We start from the raw sequence: 27950 nt of genomic DNA on the forward strand, positions 1-27950 counted from the left end.
TAACCCTTGTGTTTGTATAACTATCATAGGTATTGTATAGTGTGCCCTTAGGATGATTAAATATATAATTTAACCTTGGGCTGCTTGATCCATGAACTCACACATCTGTGTTCTCTGTTTTTAACTTCACATGCTACCGGGGCTGATTTCTGGCCTGATATCCTGTTAACAGATCAGGCTTATATCTAACGAGGAGCTGGTGGCAGTCATGCCGATAGGGCTTTGTTTCAGTGGTGCTAGTGAAAGGGGCCTCTCAAAGTTGTGAGCGAGTGTTGTGCCATGTCAGTGTCAGCGTGGGCCACATTCTCTCACTTTCTATGCCTCATGGACATGTATGGACAGGAGTTGTCTGTAAAACTGTGTCAAGCTGACTTTCCGTGTCCCCAAGTGTTGCGGAATGTTGCATTGGTGTAAGTGTTAAAACTGTACCGCGTGATCCCTCTGACGTAGTAGTGACGTCAGGTGAGGTGCAGGTTCATTGCAATTATTATTTTATTTTGTATATATGAATCCCCAAGATGTGGGTAAGTGGATTCTTTTTAAACATTTGTGGTCTTGACCTTCTTGGAATGACCAGGAGACCGTTGAGAAATCATCCAACATGCATTTTATTGATTTATGATATTACAGTACCTTGGATGGTGACGTATTTGGCTCATGGATGGACTTCATGATTGTAATGGTATTTCCTCGTCTTTTTATTGAATTGTTTATGGCATAATTGGTGTATAATTATGAAGTGTGATTGGTTCACTTTCACGTCAGCTGGTACAGGAGCAGGATAACCTTTGTACTATAATCTTTCATTCTGAAAGTTTACTTTTCTTTTTCAGCACTGTAGGCTTCAGTAACAATAGTAAGTAGTTTTAGCTTGATACACTTTAGAATAAATAGAAGAATTCCAGTATATGGACAAATGCTCCTAATAAATATAGACAAGGTGGGCTGAATATGAACATTGTATCCAAAAATGTCCTTGCTGTGTGGGTGTGAGACTCAAAAAGACGTGCCGGAGTTTCTCCCCCCTGGAAGTTTTGAGAAGCTTCATCAATTAGATTGGAGCTGTTCTGATACCTGATTTACAATGAATGTATAAAACTGCGATTGCTTAATGGTTAGCGAAATGCGCTCCTTGGACTGGTTGTCTTTGTGAGTATTACTTTATGGAATATTATTATATATGTTGCACTTTGCATTGAATTTATATCACTGTCTGTAGATCCTTTAAAACGTGTGGAATGGCCCGCCGTTCAGTGCGCCTGGGGTAATGGCTGCTAAAAGTATGTTCATTTGCAGCAGACTTGTTGGAGAAATTTCTGTGGCTTGAAATCTGTTCGATACATACTAGGTTGTTTCTACAGCATGCGTGTGGATTTCTGCAACCATCATTCAGAAGATATTCCAAAGTAAAGAAAAAAGTAGAAGTGCACTCACCGGTCCAAGTTGCAAAAAAAAGTCCTTTTATTGATACATGTGCAGGTACAAAGGGAGGATGTGGAATAGAAGGACGACGGCCGTTTCGCGCTGTTGCGCTTCAACGGGGTCCTAACACCAAATGACAGTGGGAGAGGGCTTTTACCTTGTTCCGTTCAGAAAGGAACACCCACCTGACGTCACTACGAGAAACAAAAAACCACCCACCAGAGTGAACAGAAAAACACAAGTGACGATAAAACAGCTAGAAACCACATACAATATTATGGACTTTCAGATTGTGCACCCGTGTGTCCACCTTCAGGCTCTTTAGACACAGCAGCTTGAATCATAGTGGTGGTGGCGGAGGCATTTAGTAGCAGTGCCATGTGCTCTCTTCTGCATTTGCACAATCATTCAGAAGATAGTCTTTAGGTTTTTTTTGTTCTCTATTCTATACAAAAGAAGCATTTGTGATACATTGGCTATGTTTACCTACGTATTTTTTAATCAATTTTGTACTGTTATGAAGCTGCAAATTTTTTAATGTTTTTTGTTTTATTCTTTCCAACAGCGATAAGCTGTTTCTCTTCTTTTTTTTTTTATACAGGCACTGACTTTTTTTGCACGAAAAGTTGTAATGGCATTAAATTTAAAATCTAACCAGTGCCTCAAAAATTCCTTTTTTTATACACTCACCGGCCACTTTATTAGGTACACCATGCTAGTAACGGGTTGGACCCCCTTTTGCCTTCAGAACTGCCTCAATTCTTCGTGGCATAGATTCAACAAGGTGCTGGAAGCATTCCTCAGAGATTTTGGTCCATATTGACATGATGGCATCACACAGTTGCCGCAGATTTGTCGGCTGCACATCCCAAAGATGCTCCATACAAGGCAGGATGGATCCATGCTTTCATGTTGTTTACGCCAAATTCTGACCCTACCATCCGAATGTCGCAGCAGAAATCGAGACTCATCAGACCAAGCAACGTTTTTCCAATCTTCTTCTGTCCAATTTCGATGAGCTTGTACAAATTGTAGCCTCAGTTTCCTGTTCTTAGCTGAAAGGAGTGGTACCCGGTGTGGTCTTCTGCTGCTGTAGCCCATCTGCCTCAAAGTTCGACGCACTGTGCGTTCAGAGATGCTCTTAGGCCTACCTTGGTTGTAACGGGTGGCGATTTGAGTCACTGTTGCCTTTCTATCAGCTCGAACCAGTCTGCCCATTCTCCTCTGACCTCTGGCATCAACAAGGCATTTCCGCCCACAGAACTGCCGCTCACTGGATTTTTTTTCTTTTTCGGACCATTCTCTGTAAACCCTAGAGATGGTTGTGCGTGAAAATCCCAGTAGATCAGCAGTTTCTGAAATACTCAGACCAGCCCTTCTGGCACCAACAACCATGCCACGTTCAAAGGCACTCAAATCACCTTTCTTCCCCATACTGATGCTCGGTTTGAACTGCAGGAGATTGTCTTGACCATGTCTACATGCCTAAATGCACTGAGTTGCCGCCATGTGATTGGCTGATTAGAAATTAAGTGTTAACAAGAAGTTGGACAGGTGTACCTAATAAAGTGGCCAGTGAGTGTATATTTTAAGAGTTTGTGTTTAATTTTTAAGAACTAGTTAGGTTTTTTTTGTTACTTGGAACCAATTTTAGTTTTCTTTCTTTAACATTGCTATAGTGTTACAATTTGCCTAATTAAGGCATTTTCACACATCACACTTTTGTAGTGGTTTTCTACGTGTTTTTGCCTAAGAAAACCCGCAGCATTTTACTGTCCCAGCAAAGTGAATGAGATTTCTTGAATCCCATGCACATGCTGCTTATTCTCTTTGCAGATTTGAAGCAGTTTTACATCTGCAACATATGTTTGTGTTTTCGCAGAGTTTTTCATCCATTCTGATGGGAAGGAAACACTTCAAAAAAGCACGCAAAAATGAACAGTTTTTATATAGCGTTTTTCCTGGCGAGGGACGAGTTTTTGATGCAGAAATGTTTACAGCAAATTCTTAATGTGCACATATCCATAGGACCAGTGTCTGTATAACAATGTGGATGAAATTGACTTTGGTATTGAAGAGAAGAAATGACCTGAATCAGACTTATCTCTGATCCCGGCTGTCACAGCTGACATCCGCTTTGGATTCCACTGTTTTATATGTATCGCAAGGAAATTAATTGTACAGCATTTCCATGTGCTACCAAATACGTTGTAGGGGTTAAATCCTAGCACTACAGGTCCGGATTAGGCACACCTGGATAGTTAGGACTAGAACCAGGCCTTGTGTTAACTGATTAGTTTATTGGAGGAAGCTGAGCAGAGTCGGTTGTGATGGAGCTAGAGAGAGACTGCACAGGCCATGTGCACCAAGCTGCAAGTATCATTGGTTGCTATAGACAATGGCTGTTTTGTGTGACCAAGCTAAGGCTAGCTCAGCTGTGTCCGAATACCCTTTGTCTATATTGCTTAGTTAGTGTCTGGACAAGGTTATGGATTTTATGTTTATGGTTTTGTTTTTGATACTGTACATCCAGTGGAAATAAACACTATAACGTGTGATCTAAAAAAGACACTGGCTTTGTGTCACAAGTGGCTACCCGAGAAAGTGAACCCCCTACAATTGGTGTTTTGATTGCAGGCAACAAGTCCCAAAGAGCACAGGTGATTACAGTTTAAAGATAGATGCTGTCCAGGCCAGGGAGATGTGACTTTCCTCCATCCATAGGGATGGTATCCAGGTGAGGCGAACAGTACGGGAATTATATACAGAGAAGGAGTACAAAACTACCCATATAAGATATATCAAATATGTTATTCGTTACCAATACAATTGTAAATATCATATACCCAAATATGTTAAAAGAGATATGGACAAAAGGATTGTACAGGGAAGGACACAAACAAAAAAAAGAGTCCGACACAATTGCATATATGTAAAAAAGGACCGGGAATTCAGAGACCGTAATGTATATATTGCGACACTGTCACAGCACAATGGGTATAGTTAGTTAATTAGAAACATATTGCCTACATAGCTATAACTATATATATATATATATATATATATATATATATATATATATATATATATATATATATATATATATATATATATACTCCCAGGGCATAAACAATGCAAATCTAGTGCAAAAAATAGTCTCACCCAAATGTCTGTGCAATTGGTCAGACCATGCATCCCCAACGCGCGTTTCGCGTGGGCTTCCTCTGGGGACTGTGCGTGTTCTTGTTTATGGCTGGGTGTTCTTATTTATGAACAGTACGGGAAGCCTTATAGAAAATTACTGGAGGACATCTTCGAGGCTTTCCTGACTGCTCTGGGGGGCAGTTTCTCCCTGCCTACCACCCTCTCAAAGACAAATAGTCAGAGGTCCTAGCTCTGTACCATACTGGTGAATCGCAGACTGCATACTATGGCTCTTTTTGTACCAAGCTTTGGCTAGCTCTGCCATGTCTGAATAGTCAGCATCGTCTATATTGTTTACTTAGTGCCTAGACAAGGCTAGGGATTTTATTTTTATGGTTTTGTTTTCGGTGATGTGCAACTAGTGAAAAATAAACATTATTCCTTGTGTCCTGTAAAAACACTAAAAAAAAAAAAAAGGTACTCCAGCATAGAAAAATATAAAACTTCGTCTTTTAACCCCTTCACCCCCGGAGCTTTTTCCGTTTTTTCATTTTCGTTTTTCGCTCCCCTCCTTCCCAGAGCCATAACTTTTTTTATTTTTCCGTCAATTTGGCCATGTGAGGGCTTATTTTTTGCGGGACGAGTTGTACTTTTGAACGACATCATTGGTTTTACCATGTCGTGTACTAGAAAACGGGAAAAAAATTCCAAGTGCAGTGAAATTGCAAAAAAAGTGCAATCCCACACTTGTTTTTTGCTTGGCTATTTTGCTAGGTTCACTAAATGCTAAAACTGACCTGCCATTATCATTCTCCAGGTCAGTACGAGTTCATAGACACCTAACATGACTAGGTTATTTTTCAACTAAGTGGTGAAAAAAAATTCCAAACTTTGCAAAAAAAAATACAAAATTGCGCCATTTTCCGATACTCGTAGCGTCTCCATTTTTCGTGATCTTGGGTCAGGTGAGGGCTTATTTTTTGCGTGCCGAGCGGGCATTTTTAATGATAGCATTTTGGTGCAGATACGTTCTTTTGATCGCCCGTTATTGCATTTTAATGCAATATCGCGGCGACAAAAAAAACGTAATTCTGGCGTTTCGATTTTTTTTCTCATTACGCCATTTAGCGATCAGGTTAACGCTTTTTTTTATTGATAGATCGGGCGATTCTGAACGCGGCGATACCAAATATGTGTAGGTTTGATTTTTTTTTTTTTTATTGATTTATTTTGATTGGGGCGAAAGGGGGGTGATTTAAACTTTTATGTTTTTTTTTATTTTTTTTACATTTTTTTTTTTACTTTTTTTTTTCACTTTTGCCATGCTTCTATAGCCTCCATGGGAGGCTAGAAGCAGGCACAATCTGATCGGCCCTGCTATGTAGCAGCGATCATAAGATCGCTGCTACACAGCAGAATTGCAGGTGTGCTGTGAGCGCCGACCACAGGGTGGCGCTCACAGCTACCGAGGATCAGTAACCATAGAGGTCTCAAGGACCTCTATGGCTACCTTCCTGACACATCGCCGACCCCCGATCATGTGACGAGGGTCGGCGATGACGTCATTTCCGGCCGCCCGGCCGGATGCGGTAGTTAAATGCCGCTGTCTGTGTTTGACAGCGGCATTTAACTAGTTAATGGGCGCGGGTGGATCGCGATTCCGCTCGCGCTCTTTGCGCGCACATGTCAGCTGTACAAAACAGCTGACATGTCGCGGCTTTAAGGTGGGCTCACCGCCGGAGCCCACCTCAAAGCGGGGGTTAATGGAAAAATATCATAAAAACAGGCACAATGCGGACAACATATACAGCTCTGGCAAAAATTAAGAGACCACTGCAAAATGTTCAGTTTGTCTGATTTTTCTCTTTATAGGTATATTTTTGAGTAAAATGTCCATTGCTCTTTTGTTCTATAAACTTCTGACAACATGTCTCCAAAGTTCCAAGCACTAAATTTTGTATTTATTTTCAGAAAATGAGAAATGGTCAAAATAACAAAAAATGCAGTGCTTGCAGACCTCAAATAATGATAAGAAAACAAATTCATAATAATTTAGAAACAACAATACTAATGTTTTAACTCAGAAAGATTTCAGAAATCAATATTTTGTGGAATAACCATGATTTTTAATCACAGCTTTCATGCGTCTTGGCATGCTTTTCACCTGTCTTTCACACTGCTTTTGAGTAACCCTATGCCACTCCTGGTACAAAAATTTAAGCAGTTCTTTGTTTGATGGCTTGTGACTATCCATCTTGATTACATTCCAGAGGTTTTCAATAGGGTTTAGGTCTGGAGATTGGGCTGCCCATGACAGGGATTTGATGTGGTGGTCCTTCATCCATACATTGATTGACATAGCTGTGTGGCATGGCGCCTTGTCCTGCTGGGAAAAACCAGTCCTTAGAGTTGGGGAACGTTGCCTGATCAGAAGGAATCAACTGTTTTTCCAGGATAACCTTGTATGTGGCTTGATTCAGAGGTCCTTTGCAAAGATTAACCTGCCCAATTCCGGCCTTGCTGAAGCATCCCCAGATCATCACCGATCCTCTGCCAAATTTCCCACTGGGTGCAAGACACTGTGGCTTGTACGCCTCTCCAGGTCTCCGTCTAACCATTGGACGACCAGGTGTTGGGCAAAACTGAAAATTAGAGTTATCAGAGAAGATTACCTTACTCTAGTCCTCTATGGATGGTCAAACCCTTATGGTCTTTGGCAAACTTCAGCCTGGCTCTCCTTTGCTTTTCATTGATGAAAGGATTTTTTCTAGCTTTACATGACTTGAGCCTTGCCTCTAGGAGCCAGTTATGAACTGTTCTTGCCGTGCACTTCACCACAGCTGCCATTTTCCATTCCTCTTCTAGGTCACTTGATGTCATCCTGCGGTTGCTGAGTGACAATCGAATAAGACGACGGTCATCCTGGTCAGTGGAGAGTCATTTTCGCCCTCTGCCGGTCTGTAGCTTTGTTGTCCCCAATATCTGCTGCTTGACCTTGTTGTAATGGACTGCCATCTTAGAAATTTTAAGGATGGAGGCAACATGATGCTCACTGTGTCCCTCTGCTAGTAAAGCCAGAATTGAGCCCTTCTTTTGCTCACTCAAGACTTTTCAACTCCTTTGGCATGGATAAAGGTTATTTTTCATTCCTATTACTTTTGGGATATTACCAGCACTTGTTTTGCCATCCAGCTTGTCCTATTGCAAGAGGATTGTGAACACCACAGCAGGGTTTTTTATACTTTCCTTCGTTAAATAAAATTTGGTTCAGGTGATCACCTAATCAGAAGCACATTAAGTAGAATGAGGTGTCGTCTGGTTGAAATTCAACTGACACGGGAATGGAATGGCTGTCAGACATGTAGAGAAGCTGATTTCTATATAACCGTGCAGTGGTCTCTTAATTTTTGCCAGAGCTGTAGATTCCAGCGAGCTACCAAGCGACACGTTTCGACACTCTGGTCTTAATCATGAACCAGGATTAAGACCAGTGTCAGAACGCGTCGGTTGGTAGCTCTCTGGAATCTACTGTATATGTTGTCCGCATTGTGCCTGTTTTTATGAATTTTTTTCCCATTAAAGGCGAAGCCTTATATTTTACTATGCTGGAGTACCTTTTTTTTATCTTCATTCATGGGAACTTGCACGCCCAAACCCAGGCGGCTCCGTGCGTGGAACTTATTCTTGGAAGGAGACTGCAAATGGTGAGCTGACTTCTCCCGTTCCATATTCCTTTCTTACATATAAAAACACTGTCGCTTTGTGTTCCAAGCAGCTACCCGAGTGAGTGAACCCCCACAGGGGTAGTTACACATCAGAAGTGTGCAAGGGACTGTTGCTTTCCATCAGGAGCGACTTTATGGAATGGAATTGAAGGGTTTAAGATACCTATGTGTTGAGCTCATTATGTGGAAGGTAATTCATAATGATCAGTCAAAGATAAATCCGATTCTACACGCATGCACTACAAGTAGTGGGCACTGGCTGCATTATCCTTCACGCTCTCCTGGCACGCCTCTGCTCCACTACTTGTAAAAAGAAGGCTGCATAGATTTCAAAATGTATTATGACGTCTTGTGTTTGCTGATATGATGCATAGTTCCTGGTAGCACTGTGCGGCTCGGACCTGGGTGTGTAAGATCCCTGAACGCCGGTATGGTAACTTATCATCATCTGATTTTCCATCCAATCTTGTTTTATTTATTATATTTTGTGTTGTACGTTTTGCTATTACTAGATCTCTAGCATATACTCTGCTGCTTACTGTTTTCTCACGTCTAATGTGCTTGGCTTAGGCATTTTTTTGTCATTTAAATATAGACTATTTCCCAGTTTACTATTCAGTCATACGTAGCCTAAAATCTTTGCTTCAATTTATGAATAAATTATATTTTTATAATTAATATAATATATGATACTTTTTTTGTAATGCAGTGATATATGTGGCTCATGTTATAAAGCCGGAGTCTCTGGACAGATTATTATATTATTTTTTTAAGGAAAGATTCAGTACAAAGTATTTTTATTAAAAATATAAATGGGTATGTTCTCTCAAAAGAACTGAAATTTGCATGTTTCTTTCAGCATGCGGTCATGTAAGAATTTATATGGTACATTGTATCTTTTTTTCTTCCCCCCTCCAAAAAGTCCAAGAATGTGGCTTTGGTTCGCAGTGACCATTTTGATCTGTCAATGTTCCAGCCAAATGCTGGTCCACCATAATGAAGATCAATGTGTTACTTATGCTCCTGACCCTGAAGCTTATATGACTGTGGTAAGTTACTTTTTGTAAAAATTCTGAAGCTTTTTTTTTTCCACAAAGATTCACTTTCACTGGACATTTGCTCCTATTTTCTCTGAAAATTCACTGTGTAGAAGTGACATCATACATTGATTTGTATTTGTATTTCTGCACCCATTGTATAAGATAGGTTACTTGCATTTCTTAAAAAATTTGCAGCATCAAAAACTCATCAAAAACTCATTGTGAGAATGTAGCCCAACAAGTAAACTATTAAATAATGATAATAAAATGTTGCAATATTTAATGTTACCTTACATGTTATAGACTGAACTAATCAGCTACCGAGGATACCCCAGTGAGGAATATGAGGTGGTCACTGATGATGGGTACATCCTAAGTGTCCACCGAATACCACACGGCAGGAGGCATCATTCAGCTGGTAGGTCTTGCTTGGTAACTTTCATATATTAATTTATTTTTATTTTTTACATTAATTTCTATATTAATGATCTGTAATACACAAATACAATAGAATTTAATGTGGATTAAGTTACTACTATAGTTTGGACTTTGAAACCCACCCCTTTATCGCCAAAAAGCTCCACCCAATATTCATTTTTGTAATAGTTTTTGTAAATTATATTCATTATATTTAAGCGTGTAGGGTGAAAGAGGGGCTGGAGAAAACAGGGGACACCACATTCTTTTCATTGCATTTTAAAGCTCCTTTAGATGTGCGTAATATTGTATCAATGAGTGGAGATGGTCCCAGATCCCCTGCTGCTCCATTTGGTGTTTGTGGGACTGAAAGCCATAGCGGAGTACATTGCTTTGCTGTCTGTTAGTCCCGTGCACTTTTGGTACGGCGCCAGTGTGCATGTATAGTGACCCAAAGTTGTGGATTTCATGTTTTGTCTGTTATTTGTTCATGAAATAAGTCTTAAATACTCAAATTATTGCACTGTTTTATTGTTTAGTATTGGTCATACACCATAGGGTTAACCTCCCCACTTACCTGGAAATAGTTAGTTGGGTGGAGTCTACTTTATAGAATGCTGCAACCATAATTGTTAGAGAGAGTCCTTGCAGTGACATCCACAGCCAGATGCGAGTAGAGAAGCTTGCTCCCTTGTTCCAGTAGGCCATCATCATGGCCGAAGTATCTGAAGAAAATGTAGTACAGCTATGCCTGCTTGCCCCTCACAGAGGAGGAATGATCCCCAGCTGTGCAGGATTCAGAGAAGCCCCTGTGTTGATGCCCCGGAAGGCAATGAAGCAGATAATGGGAATGGTCACAACCTACATGTAATAAAGAATAGAAGGTACTGGGATTTAGAGGCCCACTAGGGTGGGTGTAACAAACCCATATAGAGTAGAAGATATTATAGCTCAGTCTTCAAGGCTAAGAAACAGATCCCACGGACATGTAACTGTCAAGCTTCCTGTACCACCATCTATGGTGATTAACCTGCTGTATTGAATAAAGTTTTCTTCGGTTTTACAACACCGCAGTTTTTTGGCACAAGGTTAGAGGAGGCTGGGTTTTTATAAAGCTGGGAAATTTGCATCGTCTGGCCTTTCCTAACGATGATAGCTAACAAGCCATAACCCTACCAGGCTAATTAAGGTCTGAAACCTTGGTCAAAGTTATCTGAGCACAGAAATCTCCAAGGGTGCCCATTTTCGTTTTTGTAATTTTCAAAAGATAAAAAATTACTATCTATATGTTGTTTGCCTAAAATAGAAAGGAAATGTGTCATCTTTAGCTTTAGGCCTGTTAGAGAGAATTTGATCTTCAACTTGCTTAACTGTTCACAATAGCAGTAATTTTGACCAGTGGTGCCCAAACTTTTACTTGCCACTGTATTTGAACAGCAAAGGAGATTTTCCATAGAAATGGATATGAAGAGTTTTCCAGGCATTTTTAAAGCTGTTTTTGAGGAGGGGTTTAACCCCTCAGAGACAGAGCCAATTTTAACCTTCGTGACCGAGCCAAATTTTTTAAAATGTGAGGAGAGTCATTTCATGTGGTAACTCTGGAATGCTTCAACATATTCCAGTAATTCTTAAATTGTTTTTTTCGTGACACAACATATTTTATGTTAGTGGTAGATTTTAGGTCACTACATTGTGCTTTTATTTGTGAAAAATCAGCAATTTTCAAACTTTCAATCCTTATATGCTTAAATCAGTTAGTCATGCTGTGCAAAATATTTAATAAATAACATTTCCCATATGTCTACTTTACATCTGCATCATTTTTAAAATGAAGAAAAAACAATTCCCATATATGAACATGGAAAAACAAAGGCAAACAAAGAGAATAAAATATAATATTTTATTAAATCAAACAATAATCATTCTTAAATATGACCACAGCAACTCTATTAAACAAGATAAATCTCCATTAAAAACAAAGGAGGCGGCTACAAGGCGATAGTAAGTAAACACCAGATTTTCCAGAAAAGGTTTCTTGCTAATTTAAGTTGATAACAACAACTAGTGCAAAATGCAAAGAAAGGGTGCCAAAAAGAAGACTACCATTAATGAAAAACTATGGGGCAATAACATTCTTACATTTGTAAGAAGCCTGGTAGGCGAAACAGCGCTGTCGGGGTGGCGGCACGGGCGATATACACAGTTTTGACTCATGTAAGTGTTATTTGGTTTCCATGCTTCATCTCATGCTTTTAGTGTCAGATATGTCCTTATTTTTCTAGATAAATCTTTGCACAGTAGTGCACTATGGAGCTGTATTTTAGGAGTACCTACAGAGAGCTTAATGTTTGGTGACTATTAATGCCTCATATGGCTATACGTCTTTAGCACTTTTTGCACCTTACCTGTAGTCTCTGTATAGGTGGCTCCTTATATAGTTATTGCCCCATAGTTTTTCATTAATGGTAGTCTTCTTTTTGGCACCCTTTCTTTGCATTTGGCACTAGTTGTTGTTATCAACTTAAATTAGCAAGAAACCTTATCTGGAAAATCTGGTGTTTACTTACTATCGCCTTGTAGCCGCCTCCTTTGTTTTTAATGGAGATTTATCTTGTTTAATAGAGTTGCTGTGGTCATATTTAAGAAATATTATTGTTTGATTTAATAAAATATTATATTTTTTTCCTTTTGTTTGCCTTTGTTTTTCCATGTTCATATATGGGAATTGTTTTTTCTTCATAACTTTTGAGGCTTTATTGTTTGATTAAAGGATACGTGTTATACACATCATTTTTAAAATGTCATTTTATTTTGTTAGGATGTTAGAAGGGTTAAAAATGTAACAGTATTTTTTAACTTTTTTCAAGAAACTTACAAAACCTGTTTTTTTTAGGGACCTATTCCGATTTAAATGGACTTCGAGGGTTCCTATACATTGGAAACTCCCCAAAAGTGATACAATTGTCAGGAATCTTTTTAACCCTTCAGGTGCTACAGAGGAATTTATACAATGTGTTATGATTTTTTTTTTTTAAATGTTTACTCTAAAATATTGCTTTAGTCCTAATTTTTTTTCACTTTTTAAAGAAATAGTCTTGAAATACTGTTGGTTTGTTGGCCTGAAAAAGCCTGTGTGCACATACTCTACAAGGTCACTTCAGTATCACCCAAATATAACCTCTTGTATAGCATAAATTTATTTTAAAGGACATGAAATGAGGTAAAAGATACCTTTATTATGGTTTATGTCCTGCATCGCACAGGAATACAGATTCATGCTGTCACACCTCAACATCTCTAATAACTCCACCACTTGAGAAAACAGACCTCATATTCTTCCCTGAGAATGTTCTCATTATTCAGCTATGAGTTACTCTTTTGAGAGCTCTTGAGGATATCAATGACACTTCTGTGAATGCTTAGCATTTAGAGGAATATTGTCAGTATGAAATACATTACAGTGCATGGGACTTCTTAAAAAATGTCACTTATTACAGTTACTGGTATTATCTACGGACGACTTTCTGTAGTTTGTTATAAATAAATTATAGTCATGCCCTTCTACATGTCTTCTACAGTAGACTTCTTGTGTAGACTTCTTGTCTATTGTAGTGGTCCTATTTTTCAGGCAAGGACCTCCCATATGTAACAACATTAGCTCTTTAGATGCGGTAGTCCTGTGGACTCTTTAGTGTCAGTAGAGTAATGTTTTAACCCCTTTCTGACCTTGGACGCAATAGTACGTCCGAGGTCAGCTCTCCTGCTTTGATGCAGGCTCCGGCGGTGAGCCCGCATCAAAGCCAGGACATGTCAGCTGTTTTGAACAGCTGACATGTGCCAGCAATAGCGGCGGGTGAAATCGCGATTCACCCGCCTCTATTAACTAGTTAAATGCCGCTGTCAAACGCAGACAGCGGCATTTAACCGGAGCTTCTGGCCGGGCGGCCGGATATGAGCGCATCGCCGACCCCCATCACATGATTGGGGGTCAGCAATGCTTCTGCATTGTAACCATAGAGGTCCTTGAGACCTCTATGGTTACTGATCGCCGGTAGCTGTGAGCCCCACCCTGTGGTCGGTGTTCACAGCACACCTGCAATTCTGCTGCATAGCAGCGATCTGATCGCTGCTATGTAGCAGAACCAATCGCGTTGTGCCAGCTTCTAGCCTCCCATGGAGGCTATTGAAGCATGGCAAAAGTGTAAAAAAAAAAAAAAAAGTGAAAAAAATGTGAAAAAAATAAAAAAAAAATAAAAGTTTAAATCACCCCCCTTTCGCCCCAATCAAACTAAATCAATAAAAAGAAAATCAAACCTACACATATTTGGTATCGCTGTGTTCAGAATCGCCCGATCTATCAATAAAAAAAGCATTAACCTGATCGTTAAACGGCGTAGCGAGAAAAAAATTTGAAACGCCAGAATTACGTATTTTTTTGGTCACCGCGACATTGCATTAAAATGCAATTTTTTATTTTTTTTTTAGCAAAGTTTGGAATTTTTTTTCACCACTTAGATAAAAAATAACCTAGACATGTTAGGTGTCTATGATCTCGTAGTGACCTGGAGAATCATAATGGCAGGTCAGTTTTAGCATTTAGTGAACCTAGCAAAAAAGCCAAACAAAAAACAAGTGTGGGACTGCACTTTTTTTGCAATTTCACCGAACTTGGAATTTTTTTTCCGTTTTCTAGTACACAACATGGTAAAACCAATGATGTCTTTCAAAAGTACAACTCGTCCTGCAAAAAATAAGCCCTCACATGGCCAAATTGACGGAAAAATAAAAAAGTTATGGCTCTGGGAAGGAGGGAAGCGAAAAACGAACACGGAAAAACGGAAAATCCCAAGGGGTTAATGATTAGAAACATATGTGCAAGACTGATGTAAGCAGAGAGTAGAAGTAAGAAAGTGTCTGAGAAAAAGTGTTGCCCTGTTCATATCTGTTCAGCCATTCCATTTTGTTTCCCTCTGAGGTAATGCAGGACCACGCCGCATGCAGCATGAAAGCTGGACCGGTGCTCAAAAATGTAACCAGCTGTGTTCACCTAAGGTGATATATAAAAAATAAAAGCCAACCAGATAGCTGATCTATCTGATAGGCGCACCAGAGTACCTCTAGGCTCTTCCATAGCGCTAAAGGTACCTTCACACGAAACGACTTTGTAACGATATCGCTAGCGATCCGTGACGTTGCAGCGTCCTCGCTAGCGATATCGTTTCGTTTGACACGCAGCAGCGATCAGGATCCTGCTGTGATGTCGCTGGTCGCTGAATAAAGTCCAGAACTTTATTTGGTCGTCCGATCGCCGTGTATCGTTGTGTTTGAAAGCAAAAGCAACGATACAAGCGATGTTTTACACTGGTAACCAGGGTAAACATCGGGTTACCAAGGTCAGGGCCGCGCTTAGTAACCCGATGTTTACCCTGGTTACCAGCGTAAAAGTAAAAAAAACAAACAGTACATGCTCACCTGTGCGTCCCCCAGCGTCTGCTTCCTGACACTTACTGAGCGCCGGCCCTAAAGTGAAAGTGAAAGCACAGCAGTGACGTCACCGCTGTGCTGTTAGGGCCGGAGCTCAGTCAGTGTCAGGAAGCAGACGCTGGGGGACGCGCAGGTGAGCATGTACTGTTTGTTTTTTTTACTTTTACGCTGGTAACCAGGGTAAACATCGGGTTACTAAGCGCGGCCCTGCGCTTAGCAACCCGATGTTTACCCTGGTTACCCGGGGACCTCGGCATTGTTGGTCGCTGGAGAGCGGTCTGTGTGACAGCTCCCCAGCGATCAAACAGCGACGCTGCAGCGATCGGCATCGTTGTCGCTATCGCTGCAGCGTCGCTTCGTGTGAAGGTACCTTTACAGACATCATCGTTATCATCATTGTTCCACTTGGGTCTCACAATGGCTTTTCTTTATCAGTAGGTCTTTGGACTGTGGGTGGAAACCAGACAACCTGGAGGAGACCCATGCAAACACACTTCTTGCAGATGTTGTCCTTGATGGGATATACACCCAGGACCCCAGTTCTGCAAACTCAAAGTACTAACCACTGAGCCACCGTGCAGCTTTTACCTCAAAACTTTCCCGAAAGACAACCACTGACCAAGCACTTTTGCTTTTCATATTCACAAATAGTAAACTATTTTGTGATATCATTATATATTTGGTGACTCAATCACGCATGTTCTAGATGGATAGTGAACCCTGTAGCATCATTGTCCAAGAAGCAGAAGTCTGACAGTTAGATTATTGATAACATGTCAATTACTTTAGCAAAGACTTTTTTCTTTTAGCTCATTGGTGACTTTTGTGACTTAGAAGTCAGTTCTCCATGCGCTGAGATGTTACTGAATGTTAGGAAGGAAATACATTGAGATTTTGCTTACATACAACCACTATTATGAGTAGAGATGAGTGAACTGAACTTCCAAGCTGTGCGATCGTATAGACAGTTACTGTCCCGTGCTAAACGAGAGAGATTTATTTATTCTCAGTCCCCATTGTTTTCAGTGGGGTTTGGGTTGGGTACCAGAACCCAAACTTCTACAGGTTCGCTCATCCCTAACTATGAGCAAGCAGAGACATCTTTAGACGACTGCACTTTTTCATTCCATGCATATATAGTTACTAGATGTGGTGATGTGGTGGGGGGCGGGATTATGTATGGTGATGTGGTGGGGGGGCGGGATTTGTGGGGGGCGGGATTATGTGTGGTGATGTGGTGGGGGGCGGGATTTGTGGGGGGCGGGATTGTGTGTGGTGATGAGGTGGGGGTGGGATTATGTGTGATGATGTGGTGGGGGCGGAGCTACTGTGCAGGGGGCGGGATTAGCGAGTAATCACGATGCCTCTTATATTTATAGATACGTATATACTTGTTGTTTGTTTCCAGTGAATATTGAATGATCTCGAGAAAAGTAAATAACAATGCCTATGTGTCAATGATAATTTTGGTTTAACACAGTATGCTTTTTTTCATACATTAGAACCTAAATCAGTGGTATTACTACAGCATGGCCTACTTGCAGATTCCACCAACTGGATCACAAACTTTGAAAACAATAGTCTGGGCTTTCTCCTGGCAGACGCCGGTTATGACGTATGGATGGGAAACAGTCGTGGCAATACATGGTCTTGGAAGCATAAGTCTTTGTCCCCTTCAGACAGCAAATTCTGGGCTTTTAGGTTTGTGTATTTTAATAGATTGAACAATCTATGGTAAAACCGATGCATAATGGTGTCTATGAAACTTAAATGAGGTGTTTCACAATCACAAATGTATAACATCCAAACATCATACACTGTAAATATGTATTAGGCATAATCTCTGCACCATGTACAGAAAACCTAAAAGCTTAAAATCCATTCTGAAATCTCCATGAATATACCCTTAAAGGAGATATCCGAGACTTCGTGCTTAGGTACATTTTTTGTAGTTTCTCCCTACCTGTTGTGCCCGGGACCGTTCACTCCTGGCACACAGCAGTCACAGACCGCTCCGGCTGGGGATTCGGCTGCCTCTGCTGACATCACGTCGACAGAGTGGCTGCTTCTTTTCCGCCCTGCTCTGTTGACGGGGCATAGCTTTTGACATCATTCTGATTGACAGTTGGCTCCCCCAGTTAGGCAGCGGGAATCTGGCTGAATGATGTCGAAGTGCCCCCTCGTCAACAGAGGTGAGCAAAAAAGAAGCCGCCTCTCTGTCGATGTGATGTCAGCAGGGGCAGCTGAGTCGACAGCGGGAGCGATCTGTGACCGCTCCGTGCCTGTGATGAATGTCGCCGGGCACAACAAGAAGTAAGTACCAAGTGCCTGCCTGTTAGTGCTTGGGCACTTTTTGTATTTTCACAAAGTCCCGGATATAGCCTTTAAAGAGGTCTTTCCACAAATAGTAAATCAGTATGTGATTAGTGGGGTCTTACCCTAAGATCCACTAAAAATCAGCAGAAAAAATGACTGCAGAGCCTCAGTGAGTGCTGCATCCCCTTCAATATTTATCCAAGCAGGAGTATCTATCTGGTCATGCCTGGTATGGCTTCTCCACCTCATTTAATTCCTCTTTATTCTGCTCATTGATGGTCATCCCAGCATCTGACCGTCGGCAATAAAAAAAAAAACCTCTGTTGCATGGTCTTCAGGATAACATATAACTCAATAATATTTATACTTTCTAGTTATGATGAAATGGCGAAGAAAGATCTTCCTGCAGTTGTAGATTTTATTTTGAAAAAAACTGGCCAGAAGCAACTCTATTACGTTGGTCATTCACAAGGCACTACTATGGGTAAGAAAATGTCACACTTATATTTTGAAAAGCTTTTGAGCTTGGATTACACTATAAATTTCTCATTACAGGCCTGTTGTAGGGAAATCTTAATTTCATAGGGCCCTTTCTTTTTTTAACGATACCAAAATATTGTGGGGACTAAAAGAAAAGTAGAATAAGAAAGTTTCCAAAAATATTACATATATATGAAAAAAATACAGTATATTCAAATTACCCTGTCAAGCACCCTTAAAAATGAGAACATTACAAAAAAAATTCAGTCCTATCAAAATTTAAAATTATTTAACCCCTTCAAGACGCAGCCCTTTTTCGCTCCCCCTTTTATTTTTCCGTCAATATGGCCATGTGAGGGCTTATTTTTTGCGGGACAAGTTGTACTTTTGAAAGACATCATTGGTTTTACCATGTCTTGTACTAGAAAACGGGAAAAGAATTCCAAGTGTGGTGAAATTGCAAAAAAGTGCAGTCCCACACTTGTTTGCCTTTTTTTGCTAGGTTCACTAAATGCTAAACTGACCTGCCATTATTATTCTCCAGGTCATTACGAGTTCATAGACGCCAAACATGTCTAGGTTATTTTTTATCTAAGTGGTGAAAAAAGATTCCAAACTTTGCTAAAAAAAAAAAAATTGCGTCATATTCCGATACCCGTAGCGTTTCCATTTTTCGTGATCTCGGGTCAGGTGAGGGCTTATTTTTTGCATGCCGGGCTGACATTTTTAATGACACAATTTTTGTGCAGATATGTTCTTTTGATCGCCCGTTATTGCATTTTAATGCAATGTCACGGCGACCAAAAAAACGTAATTCTGGCATTTTTAATTTTTTTTCTTGCTACGCCGTTTAGCGATCAGTTTAATCTTTTTTTTAATTGATAGATCGGGCGATTCTGAACGCGGCGATACCAAATATGTGTATGTTTGATATTTTTTTTATTTTATTTTGAATGGGAAGAAAGGGGGGTGATTTCAACTTTTATTTTTTTTTTATATTTTTTTAAAACATTTTTTTTCACTTTTGCCATGCTTCAATAGCCTCCATGCAGCTGAATTATAGACTTTCTATGAGCGCCGACCACAGGGTGGAGCTCACAGAAAGCCGGCATCAACAACCATAGAGGTCTCAAGGAGGCGCATCACATGACGGGGGTCGGCGATGCGCGCATTTCTGGCCCCATGGCCGGAAGCAGTAGATAAATGCCACTGTCAGCGTTTGACAGCGGCATTTAACTAGTTAATAGCGGCGGGTGGATAGTGATTCCACTGGCCGCTATTGCGCGCACGTCAGTTGTAGAAAACAGCTGACATGTCGCGACTTTGATGTGGGCTCACTGCCGGAGCCCACATCAAAGGGGAGACACGACATGCGCAGTACTAGTACGGCGCATGTCATGTAGGGGTTAATGGCAGAATTGCCACTTTCTGTCACCAAAAGAAGTCGTTGGCTCTGGTAAAAGGAGAAAAAAAATAAAAGCGCAAAATTGTAAATTGGCCTTAATGGGAAATACAATAATTGAATACTGGACGTCTGAACAAAATGTTGTAACAAATTGGGTAATATATATTTTTTCTCAGTGCAGATCCTTTGTTTCTGCCATTACAGGATTTATTGCATTTTCTACCATTCCTCAACTAGCACTAAAAATTAAGATTTTTTTTGCTCTTGCTCCCGTGGCTACTGTTCAACATCCTATTGGTCCAATTGCAGCTGCCAGAGGGATACCAGCCTGTTTAATTAAGGTACAGTACTCAACATTAAAGGTTATCGTTTACTATTACCCTAGTCCAAAAAATGTGTATACCTGAAAAGAACATATTTTAAGCTGAACTGGAAAGAATAGGAGGAGTCTAGGGTCAGGACAGAAGGCACGGCCATGTTGTCTTTCCAAAGTGAAGCAGCTACAACGGTTGGGTAGGTACAGGTTGCATTTATGGAGAACGTCACAACTCACTGAGAAGTATGCGGACAGCTTGGAAATATGGGTAGGTTGGTTGAATATCTGAAATCATCACATATTCACCTTTTAAGGTCTGACTACAGCACCAGACTTGTGGTATTAAACAGGCGCTGATCGGTAAACATTTTCTGACCGGCAGTCAATAGCCTGACAGATCGCGCTCATCGATGTACACAGCAATGATCTGTGTTAGGCCATTCAGTTCACATAGGATGCAATTGCTCACAGAGGAGGATGTGCTGCCGAGAAGAATGATCCTTTGGGCAGCTCAAAAGCTCCTTCATCCCGGTGATCGGTATTGGATTGCAAGATTATCATGAAATGAGTGTTCCTCGGAATGCTCGTCAGTGGAATCTTTCGTTGCTAATGGACTGTTACTTAAGAGCGATCTGACCCCATTGTATGCTTTAATACCATTTTGACAGTAAAACTGATTTTTTAAATGATAAAATCAACTAATTTCAAGAGTCGCTTCCTGGAAACGCTGTTTCTCGCCAGTTTGACTTATCTGACCGTGGAGAGAAAAGAAAAGCTCAACAGTTTGACCCGGCGTCCCTCGGGAGGGACTCCAATGTTAAGGGTCCCCCCAGTGTCAACCTCAATGTAGTTAATCCATCAAATTTCTATCTGCTTAACTATTCCGACTTTATATACATAAGTTTGGGAAGACGACCTCTTTAGGATGTGTGTACACATTGCATCAACATTCAGCTCATTGAGTTAGCACATCATCAGGATTTTTACCTTTTTTATGTTACTGTATGTTCCAAGTGAAGAACATTCTGGCAAACCCTTGGGCACAGGGGATGTTGTAATCTCAATTATGAAATGTACCCTTTACTGGACAGTGTACACAAGATATTTTACAAACTCCATGCACCATTATAAAAAGCTGCAATTTGTGACAAGTGTGAAAGTCCAAGACCAAGTTCTTATTTTGCAGTATTTCTAGCCAGCATTAGATTACAAAAAATAACTATTGTTATTAAAAAACATATATTCCATGTTTGACAAGGCTTTTGGCCCTGTTCATCATGTGTAGTGTCTTTAGTCATTTTTCCTTTATTTTTTTTTTTGTGGTATTTGTTGACCTATTTTTCACCAAATTCTTCAACATGGCACACATGGTTCATACATTTTTGCACAAAATCATTAAATGCTCTCTGTGCCTGATTAGTTATTGAACTTATGTCAGTTTTTGGCCTGGTTAACTCTCAAGTAGTGATTTTATGATTTTTGACAAATTCTTCAAAGAATTTTTACCTTTTCCAATTGTACTCCAGTAACCCAGTGTGATTTTTTTTTTTTGTACAGTAGATATGTTATAACTTTTTGCACTAAAAAGAGGCAAAAAAGGTTGAAGATAAGGCAGCATGTTGGCTCAGCGGGTAGCACTGCAGCTTTGCAGCTCTGGGGTCCTGGGTTAAAATCCCACCAAGGACAACATCTGCAAGGAGTTTGTATGTTCTCCCTGTGTTTGCGTGGGCTTCCTCCGAGTTCTCCGGTTTCCTCCCACACTCTAAATACATACTGATAGGGAATCTGGATTGTGAGCCCCAATGTGTTGTGGAATTAATAGCGCTATATAACTGACTGAGTAAAATAAATAAAGACGAAATGGATACCATATTTTACTTCAAAATTTGACAACCGCCTGAGCTATTTTGAAGAATTTGGCAAAAAAAAAACACACCAGCAACGAATGCCACACAACAAACAAGAAAAGTGACAAAAAATTGCAAAAGATAAATTAGGGCCTATATTTTTGTTCTTTTACCCTTTTTTGCATCTTTTTAGAGCACACAGTCACATGTTCGGCTAAAATGTTGCAAAATTTGCACAATTCTGGGGGACGGATTTAAATAAATTTGCACAAACGTTTTGCAACATTTAAGAAGTCGCAATTGATAAATTTGCTGCAAACATCTGGAAAACAAAAATCAGACTCGCATAGGTGCAGATATGTTAAAAATAAGACTTAAAGGAGCAAACTAAAAGAAAAATTTGGAACAAATGAAAAATAGACAAATTATGAATTTCGGCCTTTTCTTTATGCTGCACTTACAGGATAGATGTGCATTTCATCATGAAAGACTCCAAAGAAATCCTCCAACATACACTACTGTTAGGACATCGGAGGACACAGACATCACTTATTGTATTTGCTCGGACAGCTCACGTCCGTATCATACGCTCATATGAGCAAGTGCTTTATATTTTTTAACTTTTGAAAAAGTTTGCACTGCTGTAAAAGCACAGATTCATCAAGGCCAGCAATCTTCATGCCATTCTTGATGAGGGGGAGGGGTGGAGCGCGAGGCTTCTGATTCAGTAAGTGGCACATGCTTTTTAATAAGTTAAGAGCGTCTGGAGAGTGGGTGCACCTCCGTATGGTCCTCGCAAAAAATCTTACTCCAGTCCCTGCTAGAGTAAGATTTGCAGAGTAGCGAATGTCACCATTAATCATGAATTTGATGATTGCTGGTCAACATGTCCCGTCTCGCCCATTTTGTTGGAGCTTTACTGATGATGGTGTGAAAGCACCAAAAGTCACCAAATTTTTGCATAGCCTTACGTTGTTCCAAAATTGTGCATCTTTTCACAACTTTTTATACCAGAATTCTGGCATTAAATCTTTGATGAATTGGCCTGAGTCTTGGCTGTGTTCTTTACATCATGTCAGCTGACGCTTGGCATTGCACATAGAGATTTCTGGCATGTGTGACATAGACGTGAAAACTATTTTCCGAGGCAGCTTGGAACTCCATTGTGAGAGATAAGACTGAGAAAATAAGATTTTTTTTGTGCTACTCACTTCAGCACTCTGAAGATCTTATCAGTGATTTTACCACTGCTCAGCTGTCCTTAGCCTAGACACTGCATGTTAATGGCTCTGATCAATGTAGATCAGGTTGATCAGAAATTTCATCACCTAGAAAAAATACCTTTTTGAAATCTATTATCCAGAAAGGCGTGATTATTTTAAAACAGATTAAAATGTGTTACATTAACAAGGAATGATAACCTCAGCTGTAAAAGAATGTATAGACCAAGAAGCATCTGAAACAGAGCTGCAGGGAATTGGTGATGTAAGTAGGCTGTTTTTTTTCCTGGCTGGATAAGCTCTACACTATGAACCATACTACTACCAATATACTAAAGTAGTCCCGAAAAATTAATAGATCAACATTATTCTTTCCGGTATAAATCAAGATGACTAGTGGTGCGGTAAAACCAATAATGGTGATGCTACACGTTGCTTAGTAGTAGTTAAAAGAAAAATATTCAATATCACACAATTACTTAAAGAAAAAGGGCCTAAATCATTTCAGTCATGTAATCCCAAATTTCCAAGGGTTTTCGGCGCTCTGCGCTTTTACTTGAAGTAGGAATATATTGTGGTCCCCTCCATGCGGAAGTAACAGAACTTGTACCAACTCTGCAATGGGTAACACTGTCGGAGCACATTATGTTTCTCCCTTACAAAGTAAAGCAAACGGGTTGATGCGACGCCTGCCGTGATCTATAATGATCACTAAAACATATACTACAAATTGGTTTTCGGATTTATAATAGAAGTTACAGGGACAGAAGGTAATGGACTGTCGCACTGTGTGCTTATGGCCTCCTATCTGGAAATATCTTTTTGCTAAGCTAAATTGACAGTATGAACAATGTTGCATTAGGGGATTCATTATGGGAGTCATGGGGTTTAACCAGTTTTTTGAGATCTTTTAAACTGTCTTCTAACCAACTCATCCTTTAAAGTGTGGCTGCATTTATAAGAAATACCGGTAAGTACGTTTTTGTCTGCTGATCCAATCTGAGTCCTGTTCAATTTGGAACCAGATTTTTCCACATGGCGTCTTTTATTGCGGAATCCATAGGGCTATGTTTAAAATAAAAGAAAACCTCCTTTCATTGTTGTTGTTTTTTTTCTGAGAAGATAGATCCATCTGTTTCAGGTTATTAACTTTCGTTAATAATAAGTGGCCACATCTCCTGACCACTTCTCTATAGGTCAGGATTTACGACCTAGGTTACCTTATCCTTGCCCATTTGTTAAGGTAAGGTATACATATTACTACTCATAATGTAAATCCGCAACGTTCGATGGCAGTATGGGTTTTTTTGTGTGCACTTTTTTAATACATGTGGCTAAAACTCCTGAATCAAGAATTACGAGGTATGTTCCCATGTTCTCAGCTATATTGTGTATTTTTAAAAACGACATTTCTTATTCTGCAGTCACTTGGAAGCTGCCTATTAGATAGATAGCATTTGTGTTATGGTCATTGTTTTATGAGTTTTTACTCTTATTTTTCCTTATAGCCATTGTTCGGTGATAAGAGCTTCATACCACAATCAAAATATATTAAGTACCTTTCAAGAAAATTTTGTAATCATTTTTTACTGGATGAACTATGTGGCAACTTTTTATTCCTCCTGTGTGGGTTTAATGAACAAAATTTAAATATGGTAGGTCCAAAATATTAGCTCATTGTTGAATGATTATGCATGCATAATTTTTCTAATTTTACAAGATTTCAGCCTGCTATTAGTGGTGAGCGAATATGCTCGAATATCGTGTTATCCCAGTATCTTGGCCGTGCTTGAATAATAGGTTTGAGTCCCTGCGGCTGCACGATTCGCTGCTGATAGACAGCCACATCACTTGCGGGGATGGCCTAATGATTATTGCAACTGGGGACTCGAACATATTATTCGAGCATGCCCAAGACACTAAGGTAACATGCGAGCATGCTCGGATGACACAATATTGGAGCACAATCGGTCATCACCACTTACTATCAATGAGTAATTTTTTACATTTTGCGATGTCGATTCACATAAACCTAATACTTCTCACATTAGAAAGTAATACAGATATTTCTCATTTCAAAACCCAAACTCCAGATACAGTCATATGAAAAAGTTTGGGCACCCCTATTAATCTTAAGCTTAATGTTTTATAAAAATGGTTTATTTTGCAACAGCTATTTCAGTTTCATATATCTAATAACTGTTGGACACAGTAATGTTTCTGCCTTGAAATAAGGTTTATTGTACTAACAGAAAATGTGCAATCTGCATTCAAACAAAATTTGACAGGTGCATAAGTATGGGCACCCTTATCATTTTCTTGTTTTAAATATTCCTACCAACTTTTTACTGACTTACTAAAGCACTTTTTTTGGTTTTGTAACCTCATTGAGTTTTGAACTTCATAGCTAGGTGTATGCAATCATGAGAAAAGCTACTTAAAGTGGCCACTTGCAAGTTGTTCTCCTGTTTGAATCTCCTCTGAAGAGTGGCATCATGGGCTCCTCAAAACAACTGTCAAATGATCTGAAAACAAAGATTATTCAACATAGTTGTTCAGGGGAAGGATACAAAAAGCTGTCTCAGAGATTTAACCTGTCAATTTCCACTATGAGGAACATAGTAAGGAAATGGAAGAACACAGGTACAGTTCTTGTTAATGCCAGAAGTGGCAGGCCAAGAAAAACATCAGAAAGGCAGAGAAGAAGAATGGTGAGATCAGTCAAGGACAATCCTCAGACCATCTCCAGAGAGCTGCAGCATCAACTTGCTGCAGATGGTGTCACTGTGCATCGGTCAACTATACAACGCACTGTGTTTTTTGGCCGCCATGCATAACGCCTTTTTGTATGACCAAACAACTCAATCTTGGTTTCATCAGTCCACAAGACCTTCTTCCAAAAAGAAATTGGCTTTTCCAAATGTGCTTTTGCATACCTCAGCCGACTCTGTCTGTGGCGTGCTTGCAGAAACGGCTTCTTTCGCATCACTCTCCCATACAGCTTCTCCTTGTGCAAAGTGCGTTGTATAGTTTACCGATGCACAGTGACACCATCTGCAGCAAGTTGATGCTGCAGCTTTCTGGAGGTGGTCTGAGGATTGTCCTTGACTGATCTCACCATTCTTCTTCTCTGCCTTTCTGATGTTTTTCTTGGCCTGCCACTTCTGGCCTTAACAAGAACTGTACCTGTGTTCTTCCCTTTCCTTACTATGTTCCTCACAGTGGAAATTGACAGGTTAAATCTCTGAGACAGCTTTTTGTATCCTTCCCCTGAACAACTATGTTGAATAATCTTTGTTTTCAGAATATTTTACAGTTGTTTTGAGGAGCCCATGATGCCACTCTTCAGAGGAAATTCAAACAGGAGAACAACTCGCAAGTGGCCACTTTAAGTAGCTTTTCTCATGACTGCATACACCTGGCTATGAAGTTCAAAGCTCAATGATGTTACAAAACCACAAAAAGTGCTTTAGTAAGTCAGTAAAAAGTAGGAAGGAGTATTTAAAACAAGAAATGATAAGGGTGCCCATACTTATGCACCTGTCAAATTTTGTTTGAATGCAGATTGCACATTTTCTGTTAGTACAATAAACCTCATTTCAAGGCAGAAACATTACTGTGTCCAACAGTTATTAGATATATGAAACTGAAATAGCTGTTGCAAAAAAAACAATTTTTATAAAACATTAAGCTTAAAATTAATAGGGGTGCCCAAACTTTTTCATATGACTGTAGATAGATTTAAGCTATAGCCCGTTTTATTTTAAAGCCGGTTGCTGTGGAGAAGAGGGGTCAGTGGGTGCTCTCGTCCGCTGGCCCGACTGAATTTAGCAAGACTGCATGGACCAGGGCTCATACCACTGAACGCCCACTCCATCTCCCTGTGGGCAATACACTACACAGACAACACAGGGTTAAGATAAACCAGTGCGGCAATACTTTATTGAATCACAACACACAAGAGCAAACAGAATAATCTCAGCAATTACACAAAGATTGTGCACATTACAGGGCCTCACCCTTACGCTGATTCACCAAGATAATGGTAGATGTTACGTCAGAGCTCCCAGGGTTGCTACTCCATCTGTGGTATGCACGCAGAGAGGAGGTAACGAAAAGCGTAGGGAGATATCCAAGAGCAGTCCTGTGTTCTTGCAGCCGGGTCCGATGTACCCTCAGCTGAGATCCTGAAGGGAGTCCGGTTGGTAGCTCTGTGTTCAGCTCCAATGATGTGATCTCTGAGTCATTTTATACAAAAGGCATGTACGCTATTCTTAGAATTACACAGTGTCCTTCAGTCCAACATCAAGATAAGGTAAACAATGGTGATGAGATCAAGTAGCACTACTTGACCATTCAATCTATTTGTACAGTCTTTCCCTCTCTGCTTTAGAAGTCAACAAGTTGGTTCCAGAAGTCAATGCAAAATTAGCATATCAGCACACATCAATAAACAAACATGAATACACACTATGTACAAGTCACTATTACAGACTTACACAGTATGTTAAATGGTATATCAGTTTGCAAGTCTGTCTTCCTGAACCACCAGACATAACCACTTAAATCCACAAGCCAATATACAGATGAAAAGTCAGTTCTTATTGGTTTGCAAAAACATAGCTGTCTGGGTAATTAAGATATATTCTGGTTTCTTCACAGTTGCCTAAAAGGATTCAAGTTTTTTTTAATATGCCTCACCTTTGCAAAATAGTTGAGTATTATGCTCCCTCTAATGATGGCCACTATTCAGTGGCAATATAATATAACAAAAATAAACAAAAGCTAATAGTCACCAAATCCAGGCTTCCCGTCGAGCATAACCTCCATGTCTTCTTTTATCCTGGAGAGCATACAGACGCAAATACAATTGAGTTCAGGGAGGGAGCGACGGCCAGGCCACAGGCGCCCCGACCATCACTGTGCTGAATGCCTGTGGCTGTAGGAAGATGGCGGGCAGTTGCAGGCATTCTGCAATGTCAGTGTTTTTTGGGTAGGCAGATGGTAGCAATCTAGAAGGTTGCCTACCCCTCGTTCCGGCCCTGTGTCAATAAACTGTGAACGCTCATGTAAGTCCGTGTTTGGTGGATAGATCACAATTTTGAATTTATTTGAAGTTTTGTGATGTAACAAC

General features: G+C 40.1%; 1 protein-coding gene across 7 annotated transcripts in view; it reads left to right on the forward strand.

Annotated features, from left to right (window-relative positions):
- The first annotated feature begins 805 nt into the window (after window positions 1-805).
- The window catches only part of LOC143769885 (lysosomal acid lipase/cholesteryl ester hydrolase-like), a 37716-nt gene continuing 10571 nt past the window's right edge, over window positions 806-27950 (forward strand). Inside the window, exons 1-8 of one of the 7 annotated variants that reach the window (XM_077258908.1) lie at window positions 836-856; window positions 3305-3457; window positions 9214-9340; window positions 9635-9749; window positions 16735-16933; window positions 17923-18032; window positions 19638-19774; window positions 24325-24471. In XM_077258908.1, coding sequence (XP_077115023.1) covers window positions 3357-3457; window positions 9214-9340; window positions 9635-9749; window positions 16735-16933; window positions 17923-18032; window positions 19638-19774; window positions 24325-24471 — 936 coding nt within the window. In that variant the 5' untranslated portion in view covers window positions 836-856; window positions 3305-3356. Of the gene's footprint in view, window positions 857-3304; window positions 3458-4059; window positions 4160-8666; window positions 8720-9213; window positions 9341-9634; window positions 9750-16734; window positions 16934-17922; window positions 18033-19637; window positions 19775-24324; window positions 24472-27950 lie in introns of those variants that run through there. The other 6 variants (XM_077258909.1, XM_077258910.1, XM_077258911.1 and 3 more) reach the window with 6 other exon arrangements.

Source organism: Ranitomeya variabilis, chromosome 4 (genome assembly GCF_051348905.1).
Source record: "Ranitomeya variabilis isolate aRanVar5 chromosome 4, aRanVar5.hap1, whole genome shotgun sequence".
NCBI classification, from domain to species: domain Eukaryota; kingdom Metazoa; phylum Chordata; class Amphibia; order Anura; family Dendrobatidae; genus Ranitomeya; species Ranitomeya variabilis.